Raw genomic sequence first — 16,617 nt, 5'->3', positions numbered from 1 at the left:
CTCTCTCTCTCTCTCTCTCTCTCTCTCTCTCTTTCTCTCTCTCTTTTTCTCTCTCTGCCCCTTTCCCGCCAGTCAGCCGATCGCCGATGCTCGTCTCCTCTTTCTCGCGCTCGCGACGCCCAACACCCCCGGCCCGTCTCGGCGTGGCGCGGCGCGGCAGCTCGCGATGGCACCGCGTGTGCGTGAAGTCACGCGTGTGTCGTCGCGCAACAGACCGGTCGAGATTCGTCGCCACTGCATTGAAATGCGTTTTAGGGAGCACGAGCGGAAGCGCCGCTTCCCTGGCTGGCGCCACGCTTCGTTTTTCGGCTTCCGCGGGGCAGCATCGTGCGCCACTCGTAATTCCAACGACGCGTGTTTCGATCGCGCTCTCGGAAGGGTCACACCGAGTTTCGACTCGCGACTTCTCGATTATAAACACGATTTACCCGCGGACGACGTCCGATAAGTTGCCCAAGGGTCGAAGCTCGTCTAACCCTAGGTAGTGGTCCGAACTCGAATCATCGTAGGACCCCCTCGATTGGGCCTATTTTTAACGCTTCGGAATGCCCGCTCGAGGGTAACGAAAGCACTCGCGGCCGAGTAGATGGGGATCGTTGAAACGAGCTGCCAGTGTTCTTTTAAAGCCTCGTATCTGCTCGATTATAGCTCTCTCGACGATCAACGATCCACGCTGCGGGACCGAAGGGATCGTGGAAATCATCGAGGACGACCTTCGTCGATCGATCCAGTTCCGCCATCTTCCTCTCGTCAATTACGTTACTCGCGTAAATTGAAATCCTGCGACGAACGCGATTACTCGTCTCTTTACTCGTCTCGTTGCTCGTCTCATCCGGTACCGATCGAAGTTTAAATCACTCGGACGAAACTTGCAGGATCGATCCTGACAACTTCTCGTAATTAATCGAATTAATCCCGCGAATGAAACTCCGAAGAAACACGATTAGAAGCTCGGTGTCGCCGTTCCGGGCCCCGTTCCACGCCTCGTCCCGTTTCGAGTCGCACGGACTCGAATTTCCCCGGAAGGAAGATCAATTTTCGAAGCGATCAGCAGCCGCGGCAACAATGGCTCGTTTGAAAAGAGGCGCGTCCCGGCCGAACTGGCGAATGAACTTGAGAAACTGGAGAAGACGGAAGAAAAAGGAAGACGAACGCGATTCAGGTTCTAGCGGTTGTTGAACGCTCGCGTGACGTAGCGTATCGCGCGCTCGCGCTCGCTCGCACGCGCGCGAGAGCGCACACGCGTCTACGCCGGTGTTCGTGGCGCGGTGACGTCACCGGGATGGGTGGGTGCATCTGAGCAGGCGATAACGACGAAGAAGTCCGCGAGATGCAAAGAACTTCCGCGTTCTTCGAATCAGAACGTTTCTTTGCAGCGTCGTTCAGCCACCACTTTATAAACGGGAGCATACGGGGCTCTCTGGATCTTCGATCTTCGTTAAGGCCGCACTCTTCCGAAGTTCGATCGGATCGATGCTCGCCAATTAACCCGTACACAACGATCAATTCACTCGGCGATATATAAGGCGATCGAAATGCCCGGGGGAAACATCGTCGATTCGAAATCGACGATTCTCCTCGGTGTAATGCGTGTTTAGCTCTTATACAGAGTCGTTCAGGAGGTAAATGGTGGTTGGCTTGGTAACGAGGCGAATTAAAAATCACAGGTCTCTTCGAATTAATGGAAAAATGCGTTATTTTTCTTTTCTCATTTTCCTTAGTATAGATAAGATTCGTATTTACGTGGAGCACTGTTATGCATTTCTCAGATTTCAACGCTGCAACGATCGATAATTGCACCCAGAAGTTCATCTAGAGATCCCGAGACGTAGAACCTCGTGGAATTGCGATTGGGACGGGATGAAAAATGATTATTTATCGCTGTTGAGCGTAATTAGGGTAAAAACGTTTGAAAAATCGAACGACCACGGTGTCTGCTAATTTTCCTAACATGGCGACTCTCGGATAGGCTGGCTCGCATAGGGAAAATAGGTTTACGTGGTTAAATAGGCTTCGGGGTGAACGTAAAAGTAACGTAGGCCCGAATGGTGCGATTCGTGTTGCAGCCGTTAAATTCGGGCGCATGTCGAAGAAGCAGCGGGAGAAGGTCGAGGACGAAGTTAGGTTCCACAAGGCACAAATGAGAGCGGCCTCGGAGACGGCGCCCGATAGCAGCGTGTTTGAACATCAGACCCCGAGCAGTTCGGATCAGCATCACCCTTTCAACGGCGGGTAAGCGATACTGAAGTAATTTTAATTACTTAATAAACGTCACCGATCGATAAATCTAAATTTACTTTACTTCCTTGGAAATGAAATCTTCCGGCGTGCGTTTTACGAGGCATTGGAATTTATTGGTTATTAATGGCGGAATTATTATTTTGCGCGAAAAGTAACCACGATTACGAATACTATATTTCCGCGCAAAGATAACACTCCAAATACATCGTTGATTCAAGTTTCATCCGATATGTTAGTCATGCCGATAATATTGAACTTCTAACAGCACGCTGGATCGTATAACAAAGGCTCGATTGCATATTCATTGAACCGTGAGATATTTAGATGATAAGAAAGCACGTTGCAACTAAAATATAGCATCAACCTCGGTATGTTTAATTCGACGGAATAATATAATATATTCCCGAGTAAAAGAGAAAGAAACGAAAGGGGACGCGCGAAGAAGCGGGTATCGCGAGTGTGCGCGCGCGTAATTACTCTCAAACTTGCCGGTAATTTCGCACTTTTTAATGGCGCGATAATTTCGCAAACGGTACAAAGGGTCCGCGTTACGAAATCGTTAGCGCGATTTTTTTTTCATGCGATCCCGTAATAAAGAAAAAGGCAGATAAGATAAGGAAATTCAAAGTATACTGGATGCAGCGCCGGCTGCGTTTCCAAATCAGATATACCGATCCGTGTATTCAATTAAACAAAAGATACATGCCGCTAATTGTACAATTATCTCTTAACAACCAACATGGTACATAACATCGCCGATCGCGCATTCCATAAATACGCAATAACGCAATCGCATCGAGGCTCTATTTCATACGATCCAAGTACGTTAACGATAACAACTGTAGAGCCTAACCTTACACGTTCGACATTAACGGTCTTACACGTAATTACTCCTCAAACGCGTGTCGTATATTTTACTTTCAAACAGACTACCTTACGATTAATTCTCCTTCGTTGCATTAACTCTCGTCTCGTACAATCTCCTGCCCACTAGCCTTCCTAAAAGTACAAAAATAACGAGTACCAGATCCCTCTTAACGACTCCCTCTTGTCAACGTCTACTTTCGTTCAAAATTTTAATTAACATTCGCATTCCGGTAGAAATCTATTCCGCCGTTAATTCCGGACGAAAATTAATCGTCGACTAATTTCTCGCGAAAAAAGGAAAGGAAAAACAAGAGAAAAATTTCTACTCGCGCGAATTTTATCCCACGCGAACGATCGCGACAGGCGGCCACATAGCGTTGAACCCGCGTCATTTTATTAGACAGGAAGTGCGCGTCTTCGTCATATCGTTTCGATCTGTTGTCGCAGGTACACGTATGGCGGCAGCGAATACGCTTCCCCCGGCCCCGGCACGGGTGGGTCGGGTTATTACAATCATCAAGCGATGACGAACTACGAGCTTAGCGCCGACTACGTCGACAGCACCACGACCTACGATCCACGACCGACGCAGACGCAGGTCGCGGACACTGTCGCCCCTGATACACCCTCCGCTGTCACCGCGACTGGGGTACTTCCCAGCGTGGTCACCACCGGTGAGTACTCTCTCCAATTCTCTCGCTCCACGCCACTTCTCTTTCTCGCGAAAAAGGCAAACGAATATTCCGCGAACCTTGGGGTTGCTTCCAATCTTCCTCTTTTCACTGTCTCCCGGCCAATTCGAAAACAGCTTCACCTTACGCGTTATCCAGGGGACACTGGGGGAGGGTGAAACTGTACATTTTTGCGTAAATCGAGGAGATCGGTATCGGTGTAATTTTTGTGGTTCAGATGGTATGGAATTTCAAACATCGTCACTCGAAGTGTGCGGGATTTTTGTAATCCTTGGGGTAAATTTAACGCTCCAAGCTTCATTTCATTCGATAGATGATCGTTAACCTTTTGACTACTGTGGACGCATAAAGATACTCAATAATTTTATTTCCTGCTAAATTTTAAGTATGTACAGTAACCATTTAATGCAGAATAGAAAGAAATAAACAATGTTGCTTTAATACAGTGGAATATAGTATTATTATTTAAATGTACAATAATTTCTCAGAAATGCACATATAACGAAAAATTTCTCAGTGTACATCGCAAATGGATTCCTATCGTATGGTACGACTAGTGCGTTTTAAAATCTGCCAAAAGTAGTCAAAGGGTTAAGAAATAAAATAAATCGTTTGCAAATTTTGGTGTATTTTTCATCTCCTGAATTACGCTTATTAACTCTTTGTACACGAGAGGTGAGCTTCAGTCACCATTTTATAAAATTTGGAAGATCGATATTAATTAATATATCAAATTTAATGCAATGTAACAGTATGCGAGGTATCGAAATCAAGTAATTCTACAATTTTGTTATTATACAATTCTTTATTCACTGCTCGAAAAAGTATCGTCAATTTTTTAGTAGAGAACCTTTGAATTTCTACTCTTCTCTAGCCGAAAAATCGTCGAGTGCAAAGGGTTAAAATAGATCAGTAGATTTTTTATTACGTAAAAGAATAATTCGTACACTTTGAGAGACAACTGTGCTTATCCAGTAATAAAGTAAAATTAACGATTAACGCTAAACGTACTAAATGACCCTTTTTTTTCAAAATTTACCATATAATTGTACATTTATTGTTATTCCTTTCGCTCATCTGACTTTCTGTAAATTTTTATATTATCCGATTATTTAATTTCTCGTTTTCCGTTTTTCTCTTAACTTATATTTTACCGAGAAAAATTCTTTGCATACTTTATGTACCACGAGTGTACACATTTAACTCCTTATGGTAAGAATAGGTACGTGTAAAATACCGATACGTTTAGCGTTAAAAATATGAGTCTAAAAATCACGTCACTCTTTCGCTTGCTTTTAACCCGCTCATTTTCATAGAAATATTTCCGCCATGATTTCGCGTATACGTACAAACGAAATATCCTAATCGTAATTCAACGTAATCTTACTTAGCCCAACGTTTCCTTAGGAATCGAAATCGGGCAAAGTATTTATCTCGGACAATAAGATCTTTTAATCGGCTGGCTCATTGAATATAAAAGCCTCGGATCTTGACCTTTAAATAAAGTCTGCTCCGCTCGATTGGCCGTTGCCGGTTCGGTGGTGGAAAAACTTGAAACACGGATAAGATCTCCATCTCGGGTTTTATGTGCCGAAATAAAAGATCCGTAGAGCCGCTGGAACAAGCCAATACTTTACTCGCGGAGTAACGACGCGACGTTAACGCGGTCCACAAATTTCTCGCCGCGTGTATTTTCAATTTTGATGGAACGCGACGCGAACCCGGCCGACTGGCAGACGTAGCTGAAGCCGAGCCAAGCCCGGAGTTTATAGTTCCATTGAAGTTTATTGTTAACGAAAGAGCGGTAACAAGATGTCAATCGATGAACAAGCAGCGCCAAGTAGTACTGGTCCCTTTCAGTAGCACGCGGCTGATACAATTACCGTGTTTATCACTGCCAGTTGACTGCACCGCGCATTCGCCGAATAATATCGATACTATAACGCGAAGTAACCATACAGTCGTAAAGACACGATCGAGTCGCCGTCTGAAAAGCGTCACGACGCGGCGAGGAAACGCGACGCCTATGTCGGACGTTTCGAAAATTTTTATTCCTCCAGAATCGTTTGGCAATCGTTCGTCTTTCACCGATTACGCGATTCACACTCTTCCACGCTTGACACTAAACCTACCATCATCTAAACGAGCAATTCCAAATTTTCATTAAAAATTCCACACTCGACGTTATCGCTTTGATTATTTGTTTCCGCGATTTTTCTTCCGATATGCGTATAAGTTAATTTTAGATTTTAATTTTTCATTTTCCTTTCGCATTTGAACGGTCGTGGTAGGTTTAGTCTTAACGATAGTCGCTATATTTGCTAACATGGAGAAACGAAAAGCGATTATAGTTCGGCTTATAGTTACGCGTCATTTTGCATAGAACATTCTTTCTCTAACAGTGATTTTCATTTTCCCTTAGTTAATGGTTGCTGTATCTGCTAATATAGGGAATGAAAAGGTAGTGATTCTCTTAATCCTTTGACTGCCACGCTGAAATCGCGTGTTTCGCCCAGGACGCCATGACAGTATTTTTATTATTCAAAGCATATAGTGGAAAAATAACGGTGAATCTTCTCTGGTGACCACCGTGGCGCCTTGGTAACGGTTGACAATTCCACTAATTTTTACAATTGTACATAATTCAAGCGCTTCGGTCATCAATGCCCACCCTGGCGTCACAGAAGAAACCGTGGCAGTCAAAGTGTTAAACAATCGAGGTTCACGTAGAATTACTTCCTAACAGCCAATTCTGTCCTTCCATTATAACCCTAATGGTTACTATAGTTGCTAACATAGAGGATCAAAATACTTCACAAAATCGTAAATCTCAGGCTGTCCAATCTTTTACCAAAACGAATTGTTTCGAATCATATTGGAAAAGCGTGAAATAAATGTTTAACATACTCGAGTAATTTATACTTCGTTAATCTATGGCTTTCTTTGTTACAAAGACAGCAACGTGGAACTAGATTGACATCGTTGCACACGTTTCATTTGAGATTTTATATATAAAATTGGGCCGGATATTGGACCGTACACGGATTGGACAGCCATGATATACCTAACCACTTTGTACAAAAGACTGTCCCTCTACGACCGCGTCTCCAAACACGTAGGGTCGAAAAAGCTCGCGACGTGTCTCCCTACCTTGTACCCGATCCTCGGCTAACATAAACAACGAAAACACAGCGATCCTTAAATTCTGCAGTCCACGAAGTAGTCGTAGAAACGACATCGATCGCGTGCTAGCACGTTCCGTCCTCGTACGGCCCCAGCCATCCGTTTCATCTGCAAATCCCGCAGCAAATCCCGTGTCATCCCGGTGAATTTAGCGAACCAACAAACCGCCCACCCTGTCCTTCCAAAAACTCCAGGCCGCTTGTATCTAACGCCGAAAGTAGCTTCCTCTTATCGCTGCGGTGTGGGGCACCGAGGGGTGGGTCGCGATGGAGAAACCGGCGTGATGGGGATTCAAAAGCGAAGCGATAAAAGAAAGCAAAAAGGAGGGAGGGGTGGGGGTGGGGGGAATAAAAATGAAGCAAAGCAAAAAGAAAAGAAAGAAAAGTAGATAGAAAAGAGAGAAACACGTAGTAGGAGATAGAGAGGCAGAGAGACCGAGTGAACTTTGACTTTTGGCGTAGCAGGGAAGTCGCTGTCTGCCTCGACGACCGGAAGCAGCACGGGGGGTAGCGGTGGCGGTAGTAGCGGCGGCGGAGGCGGTGGAGGCGGTGGTGGCGGTGGTAACGGTGGTGGATCCGGTGGTGGTGGCTCGGGTGGTGGAGGGAGCGGTTCTGGGAGCGGCGGTGGTGCGGCCGCCGGTGGCGGTGGCGGTGCCGGTTCCCTGAGCGGTGGTGGAATCGTTGCTGTGAAGCAAGAGACCACCGTCGAACTGGCCAGCTTGGGCCACGGCTCGTACACGATGGTCGACTCGACGACCTTTCTGAGCGGTCAGCAACAGAGGGTCAGCAATCCATCCGAGGACGACGAAGTGCCGAGTCTGCCCAGTATGTCCCATGCGAGATGTGAGGTTACGTTTGTGTCCCTTTGCATGGGCATGCGTCGCGCTTTTTCTCTCGTTCTCTTTTTTCCTACCCCTTCTTTCTCCTTTTTCTTCTCGTTAGCTTCGTAAACTCTACTCGTCGGTGGTTTTTCTGTTTTTTTTTCTTTTTTTCTTTTTTCGTTTTTCATTTTTCTTCTGGATCTTTACTCTTGAGGATGGGAGAGCACGCTTTTCCGTGGCTAGATAGAATTACGTCGGTCGCTTAATCGTCGCTTCGAAAAATTCCAAAGATCAATCTTTAACCACTTGCGCTGGCAAGAAATTCATAGACGTCTGTGCCAGAGCGGTCCAGTGCTTTCGTGACAATTGCCCGACCACGTGTATACCACGTTGTCGGCGATTCTGCGACAAAAGCATTACGACGTGCGTGGCACGTCTTTCCAGCGCAAGTGGTTAAATCGTTACGTATAAAATTAAAATTAATTTCCCGTTAATGGCGGATGTAATACGTACGACAATAGTGGTAAATAACACGCGATGTGTGCAGCGTTACGTTATATTATACTTCGTGAAACTTGAACTTCTTAAGATATTCCGTATGCACCGACTCACGGGCGAATCTGTAAATTATTCTGGAAACTTGTCCGTAAATAAGTAAATAGCGGGATATATTGGACGAGGGTCGCGAGAGTTACGAGTAAAGTGAAGAATCAGCGGGGGTAGCGAATTCGAATGGTGGAGGAATGGAACGAAAGGGTTGGAATTTCTCGCGAGCGATTCTTCGCGGGAAAGCGTGGGTCGTTTAAAGTTGGCCGTCATGAAAGCCGAGGTGAAATGGTTCTGGTAACCAGTAACGATAATGTAGTTTTGGAAGTGCGGTAATTATGGAGATCTACAAGGAACTGGACTATAGCTTTCGGTGGTCCATATTGGTCCGCGTGATCTTAACCTGGAAAACATGCTCTCCCATTTCGAATCGTTGTGCTATAACCGAGAAAAAGAGAGAGAGAGAGAGAGAGAGAGAGAGAAAGAGTGAGAGAAAGAGTGAGAGAAAGAGTGAGAGAGAAAGAGAGAGAGATAGCAATAATTGCACAGTTGGCAAACGACGAGCAATCAGCTAACCGTAGTGTTCTTTTTCTCTTAACCATCTATCGCTTATATATATACATATATACATATATTCGACGACTCATGCTACACGCGTCGAGATATCGACGATTTTTCTCTGTGTCATATATTCGTGAACGCGTAGTCGTTTCGATAAGTAGAAGATAATCGTTGGATAATTACTTTGGTATTTTATCGACGTAAACATCGACGAACGAGATTTCAACCCGATATCCCGATGGATTCTCGTAGATCCGGCACAGATCAGCGAGCTGCTCTCAAAAACGATAGCGGATGCACACGCAAGAACGTGTCTGCTGTCGACGGAACAGATACAGGAGTCTTTCCGGAAGCAGCACGACCTCTCCAGATTGATCTACTACAAGAACATGGCGCACGAGCAGCTCTGGCTCGAGTGCGCCCAAAAACTAACCACCGTTATCCAGCAGATCATCGAGTTCGCCAAGATGGTTCCTGGATTCATGAAGCTCTCGCAGGACGACCAGATTGTTCTATTAAAGGCTGGTGAGTGTCTCGAGTTTCATTTCCTAAGTAGCCCATTTCGAAATACACTTCCGGAGTAAATTCTTCTTCTCGTCGTCGTTGCCGAACAGATAAGTTTAGCCGAAGACAAAAATCAATCTAGGAGATAAGATACGAATAAATAGTTTAGAAGATATAAATTCCTAGAACGAACGCTTACACGAACGTTCGATAAAAATTGGGGGTTTAGGCGAAACGTACCATCCTGACACACTCTCAGGAGTTGAATACAGCTGCACATGTGTCTTAGGGAGTCGGTCAGTCTCTCAAGAGAAGCATATACCTTCCGTGAGAAATAAAAGATTTCGACAGAGAATATATATATACAGGGTGGGTCACCACGTATTGTCATCTAGATATACGTCGTTATTATCACGCATAGCGAAAAATGTTTCAGATGAGGTTAAATGGTTTTGAGAGAGGCATATTCTGATGGTACTAGTTCTTTTGTAGATGGACGTTTTGTTTTAAATGGAATCGTATATTTTTTATTACATCAGCTGATGTTCCTTCGTATTCTTTCACCAAAAAATATTAACGTATTTATGTTAAAAAATCATTAGTGTTGGGAATTTCGTGAAGGAAATAGCCAAATGATTAACGTGCAGGGAAGTAACTGTATTCAGTTATACAGCAATTGTATTTATAAAGGTTTAATATACGTGAAATTTATACACTTTATGCAATATACAAATGAAATACCAGAGTCTTTTTAAATGCCACTGTGGGTCACAATATACAAGATATCCGTACTGTTCCTGATTTGAGAGTGAAGAGCTCCGGGGGACAGCAGGCCCTTTTAAACCCCCAAAACCTACCCCTTGAAGTCCAAGTATTGGCCTGCAGCCTATAACAGGCCTGTCGTCATCGTTGCATGGACAAAGCTGACTTCCAACAATTAACTTAGGAGATATTTTAATTTTAACGTTGGTAGGAAATTTTGACTTTCTGGTCAATATTAGGAATTCATTGTGATAACAGTTTACATTACATGCTGCATTATATGTATCGTAGTTATTTTGCTATTAGAACCCATAATCCCAACAGTCGTTAATCGCGGAATTTTTGGTACACGAAGAGTACTTTACGTCAGTTTGTTTCGTCAAAGTTCGTCTTTTCGTTATGGTCCCGTTTCGAGTCCTTTCCACGATTGTGTGCCCTCGTTGGGGAGCTCTAGGCGGAGGTAATTCTTGTCAACAGAAAGGAGAAATCGCGTTATCAGTGAAATGTAGGGATCTGGACTTGGTAAATAGGAATTATGCAAATGTAAATCATAATTACTCGTGCATGGAACGGTGTAAATATTGCTCGAGCTAAATAAATACCCGCTTAGTCTCGCGTCTTATCTCGGAAGAAAGAAAAACTGTAACGAATGGGCAGATAAACGTCTAAGTCCACCACGCGTCAGCGTTCAGTATCGTGGCGGGTTTTTCGATTTTTAAGGCTGTCTAAATTACGATAAATAATACGATAGCGAGCAAATATAACTTGCGTATCTTTAGGAATGCCAAAGAAAAGGTTATGAAATTGAATGCGTGCCAACTAAATGTACATATATTCCTCTGTCAATAGGAAAATTATAAATTTCGACTAGGAGAATTAAGACTATCCTAAGGGAAGATTTATTGCATCAAACATGACAATTTTCCCCAAAACGCGATAATTTTATTTAAATTATCGCGATATTAATTTTCCTAGAATCTGTCACGATTCTCAAACTGTCTTTTGACAGAAAGCTAAGTAAGTACCTATTACGAAGTCACGACGGGTGAAATATCTTGCAAAAATTATTTATATTTTTTCGTTATTCGTATCACAATTTCGCTGGATGTTAGGTTTCTAAAATGCAATTTTCCAAAATGGCTGACTGCTGTTCGTAATGTTTGCAGGTTCCTTCGAGTTGGCTGTGCTACGTATGAGCAGGTACCTCGATCTCCAGCAGAACTGTGTCCTCTACGGTGACACCATGTTACCACAGGACGCGTTTTACACGACAGACACGGCGGAAATGAAGCTTGTTTCTTGCGTGTTTGAGTTGGCCAGGAGTATTGCCGAATTGAAGCTTACGGAAACAGAGCTGGCTCTTTACAGTGCAGCGGTTCTCCTTAGTCCCGGTTAGTCAAACTTTTCTAATCCCTTTAGCCCTTACCCGTTGCTTTGTCGCTACTTCGCCAACCATTTTTCTCCTCCGATCTCGTAACGCTTTAAAAATACCACCACTCGTCGCTGATCGAACGTGTACCGTCTCAGTCACTCTTTCGCTCATCCGCGGAACGTATCGCGATATTCCTTTACGGCGCATAAAAGAGAGAAATAAATAAATAAATAAAAAAAAAAACAACAGAGAAAAACGAAGAACAGTAGCGTCTCATTAAGCAAAACAAATTCAATTACAACCTTTGACATTTTTGCTCCTTGGAGTCAAAAGAATTCATTCGTTTCGCAGTCGAGTACCTTCTGACGGTAATTGATTCGATAGCTACAGAGAGGATGGAATTAAAATTGTTGCAGCTAGTTAACCGCACAGTTTCACGGAGAAAACTTAAACTCGATTGGAAAGATTCGCGAGACCATGCAAACTGCTTAGTCAGGGATTAATTCCTTTAACGCTACGATTATCGTAACCCGTTCCGAAGATACACAAACGAAGAAAAATCGAGGAAGAATCTACGTTAGACGAAGTTAACGGCGAATATGGCGTACGTAGATAGATAGATAACGATGACGTTCAAATTGGAAGAAAAATCAATATTAACTTTGTCAAAAACAGCTGCATATCTGGAATAGTCGACGTGGATTTGACCGGTTCGGTAGTTGTGGCGTTAATCGAATCGACCCATGGATCACACCACCTATTTAAAACATACGACATTATAAATACCGCGATATCAGGTTCCCGGCATTCCCGCCGTCCCTTTGTCCCTGATTCACTCTCCAAAATTATCCAAGTAACACGGGACCCTCAATTAACCCCGGCCGCATGATTCGTCCCGTTTCGTCGCTATGCTCCGCCACGAAATTAATCGCCGCTTATAAATACTCGTTCGACGGAGGCGTCTCGTCTTCCTCTTCTCCTTTCGTCATCCCTTCCGAAAGCATTCCTGTCCGTTCGGTGAATCGGTGACTCCGCGGAAGGAACGAATCCCGGTAAACATCCCTGTGCGAGAGAAAGAGAAAGAGAAAGAGAGAGAGAGAGTGAGAGAGAGATTGAGAGAGAGGCGAGTGGCCAGAAATAAACAGGTCCAAAAATAATTTCAGATCGGCCGGGGCTGAAAGGGCTCGCGGAAATCACGAGACTGTCGCAGGCGGTGATCAGGGCGCTGAGGTCGGAGCTGGATCGTAACCACGTGTCGCCCATAAAGGGCGACGTGACGGTGTGCGACGCGATCCTCGCGAAGATCCCGCAGCTCCGGGAGATATCGCTGTTGCACATGGACGCCCTGGCGAAGTTCAAACGGTCGCAGCCGCACCTCGAGTTCCCGGCCCTTCACAAAGAGCTTTTCAGCGTCGACAGCTGAACGATCGACGCGGCGCAGGGCGTCCCGACGCTGACGAACAAAGCGGTACGCGAGTAGCGCCGGGCCTTGCTCTGTCAAGGTGAGTTCCACCGTCCGGGAATTAAAAAAAGGGAGAGAAAGAGAGAGAGAGAGAGAGAGAGAGAGAAAGAGAGTGAGAAAGACAGATGACGGGGAGTAAGGACGAAGAGGGCGTCGCGTGTCGTACGACGTCGTCGTTGCGACGTGGCGCGTCGCAGCTACCTAGGAAGAGAGTCGCTGCGGATGAGCCTGGAGGCTTGACCTTTTTGGGGCCGATCGTCGCGCGTTCGCGACTGGCTCGTCGAAGGGTGGAGAGAACGTGGTGCGAGTAACGAGGAGGCTGTCGCTCGTCGTGTTTCTTCTTCGCTTGCTACTTCTCTTTTCTTCTTGCCGGCTCGTTCCATGGCAACGCGCGTAGCTTCCATGTATGATGATGATGATGATGATGATGATGATGATGATGATGATGATGATTATGATGACGACGACGACAACGACGACGATTCGTCCTGACGATGTCGTAGGACAAAGGGGCTACCTTTTCTCTTTTTCTTTCTTCTTTTTTTTCTTTTTTTATTTTGAGAGAGAAGTTTTAATCCCTGGATTTTCGGACATCGTGTCTTCGAGTGCGATTCGTCGTCAATTTTCCTTACATAATTGATTTTGTCAAAAAGAGTCACCCATTTATTATTATTATTATTATTATTATTATTATTATTATTGTTTCTTTTTTGTTTTTCATCTATCTCGTAATCGTACTAGCGAGAACGTGCCCGCGTTTTCGTTCCCCGTAGCTTTAAACTTAGATTATCCGAGGAAATGGAAGCTTTTATATAAACGTTTTAATTTATAAAGAAAAAAAGGATCCGCGTTTGTATTTAATTTCCACCGTCTTATTATTCTTCTTCTTGCAATTCGATTATGCGACCAGAGACCGTCGTCTCATACGCGCGATTAAGTACAAAGGGATTTACGTTTTCGTCGATGCGAATAGAAGGAGAGAGAGAGAGAGAGAGGGAGAGAGAGAGAGAATGAGAGAGAGAGAGAGTCGGGTGTAAGACGCGATGATCCCGTTTTCCGCTCGTCGACTCGCACGAGCTTCTTCCGAGCCCTTCGATCCAGCCGAGAAGTCGCGCGATCCTCGAGTATCCGGAGCTAGCCGCGGGGGGTAGGCGACACGAGCGGTCGAATTTGCGATTCGAAGACGAACGAGAGTGGTTGTTAGGTTACGCAGCATTGTACATAAAATTCTCCTTTCGGTGTCGTCCGTATTGACGAAAATGTACGACGATAGAGCAGGGCCATTTCGTAACACGAGATAATGGAATATCTTTAATCTTATCTGTAAGACCTGCGCAACCCGATTTCACGATTGCCCAAACAACCGACTTCGTTTGGACGCTCGTTGTGCTTCGGATCTTGAATTTACACGCGAGCGGAGGCCGGCTTTGAAAAAGTCGGCATCCTCGAGCGGGGAAACAAGTAACTGCGATTTTAGCCGGCGATCGTGTGTAAGTTTCTTCGTCTGTTTTCTTTGTCATTGTTCGTCGTTATACAGAGAGGAGAGAGGAAAAAGGAAAAAAAAGGAAAGGAAAGGAAAGGGCACGTAAACTTGTATTTTTTCGCTCAGAAACTGCGTAGTACCGTTACGATTATTATTATTATTATTATTATAACTATTATTATTACCGTTACTGTTACTATTACCGCTACTATTATTATTACGATTTATTCATATTTCTTTTATTTTATTTTATTTTATTTTATTTTATTTTATCATCTTCCCTCTATTTCCCTCTCTTCGAGAACTTTCGTCTTCCCTGTCTTCCTTTCTCCGTTATTTTCTTCTTTGTCGTTTCTCTTCTTTTTCTCTTTTTCTCTTTTTCTTTTCGTTCTTCGTTTTCTCTTCCTTCCAACGTGTACAAACCGCTGTAGGCTAATTCGTTTTTAAGTCCACTTCCACCCTTCGCTTCTCCCCTTTTCTTCGTCTCCTCGTCGTGTTCTTTTTCTTCTTTTCCCCCCCTCGTCTCTTTCGTTTACCTTCTGCAAACGTTAATTAATCGTACTCGTTAAGTGAAAGTTACCTTTGGCGTTTCTGAAAGAAAAATACAGGGACTCGCGGACGGGAACCGAGCGTTCGACGAACGTGAGACGACGGGAACGCGAGCGTACAAAGTCTACCGGGTTTTTCTCGCGCGTCTCCACGACCAATGGCGTCCTGGTTTCTTCTCGATGTCACACACACACACACACACACACACACACACACACACACACACACACACACACACACACACACACACACACACACTCACACACACACACACACACACACACACACACCAGACGCCAACTAATTTATTCTCGGCTTGTTACGTTCTCACACGTACGGAACGTTAAACGGTACTTTTTATTATTATTATCGTTTCCTACATTTTTCTGCATCTTCTTTTTTTTTTCTTTTTTTTTTTAAACCCGTTATTATACAAATCGACACGTTATTGTGTAAAGCAAAACGAATTCTCCAATTATACACGTTCGAACGTCCCATCTCTAGGATGATTTTGTAAGGAAATAATAAAGTATTATAAGCGACCTAATCGTCACGTGATGTGCTTTTTCTAACCCGAACGAAAGTCTGTAATTATTACGTAAACGTAAGGATCGTTTTGTCGACCCAGCTCACTCCCGCGATCGATCCGTATATCGATGCTGTGTTATCTTGTAACGCGACGCGGTTCTGCTCGCGCAGATCCTGCGTTATCTGCGACTGTACATATTGTATAAATCAAACTCGTGAAACGATCGAAATGATCCACTGTGTCTTTTATTGTTACTGTTATTATTTTCTTTTTTTTTTTTTCTTTTTTTTCTTCTCTTTTCTTTTGTCGTTTCGTCGGGTGTCCGAGGTGGGTTTCCGTGAACCCGGTAGGCTTGCTGCGATCGGTTAAGCGCCATGTCGATCACGGAACGCCGAGCGTCGAGCCTTCCGAGCGCGCGAGTCGAAAGTTACTTGTTTCTGATCTACAGCGATCCTTCCTAGGCAGCGTCGAGACACGATGGCGTGTAAAAACGAGAGCCACTCAGGATCGTAGGAGGAACAGCGTGAGAGGAGAGCGTAGAGAAACGAACGTGTCGAGGCAATCAGAACGGTAAATAGATGATGCGACTTTTCCGCAATAACTTTCACGAAAATAGAAAACGACCGTTAAAATGGCACTCGGAAAAATCAATTGTACGTCGATCGATGAATATAGTAATTTTGTAAAGGCTCGATCAGCCGTGTAACAGCGAGCAAATTTCTTTTTAAGACTCGAGTTTGTTCTTTGTCCAAAATGAATAGGCTCGTTAACCTTGTAATTCTCGCCGAGCGTGTGCGTCCTTTGTTTCGCGAATAAATGAAAGAATAGCGGAGAATAACGAGAGGAGAAACGATATCGGAGGATCCTGAATGACTGATTCAATTTGGACAGAGAACACGAAGCCGCGGGATATCGTTGCAAGACGTAGAACGAAGAAGAGGTTCGTTCTACTCGCGGTCTGACCGTGTCGAGACACATCTACTTGCGTTCTTTTAGCCTCGACAGGAGTCGTCGCGACCGAGGGTGGCGCCGAGAGATAGGGAAAG

General features: G+C 44.6%; 1 protein-coding gene across 2 annotated transcripts in view; it reads left to right on the top strand.

Moving 5' to 3' along the window:
* Window positions 1-16,617, top strand: part of Hr3 (nuclear hormone receptor 3 ROR-beta) — a 74,472-nt gene that overhangs the window by 57,661 nt on the left and 194 nt on the right. The window contains exons 3-9 of one of the 2 annotated variants that reach the window (XM_017906528.1): window positions 2,067-2,232; window positions 3,556-3,782; window positions 7,448-7,825; window positions 9,163-9,435; window positions 11,343-11,567; window positions 12,712-13,050; window positions 14,339-14,485. In XM_017906528.1, the coding sequence (XP_017762017.1) occupies window positions 2,067-2,232; window positions 3,556-3,782; window positions 7,448-7,825; window positions 9,163-9,435; window positions 11,343-11,567; window positions 12,712-12,971 (1,529 nt within the window). In that variant the 3' untranslated portion in view covers window positions 12,972-13,050; window positions 14,339-14,485. Of the gene's footprint in view, window positions 1-2,066; window positions 2,233-3,555; window positions 3,783-7,447; window positions 7,826-9,162; window positions 9,436-11,342; window positions 11,568-12,711; window positions 13,051-14,338; window positions 14,486-16,617 lie in introns of those variants that run through there. The other variant, XM_017906521.1, reaches the window with a different exon arrangement.

This window comes from Eufriesea mexicana, unplaced genomic scaffold (assembly GCF_001483705.2).
Source record: "Eufriesea mexicana isolate 0111107269 unplaced genomic scaffold, ASM148370v2 scaffold4744748466, whole genome shotgun sequence".
NCBI lineage: Eukaryota > Metazoa > Arthropoda > Insecta > Hymenoptera > Apidae > Eufriesea > Eufriesea mexicana.
The sequence above is the reverse complement of the archived record's forward strand: the minus strand, read 5'-3'. Positions and strand labels throughout refer to the sequence as shown.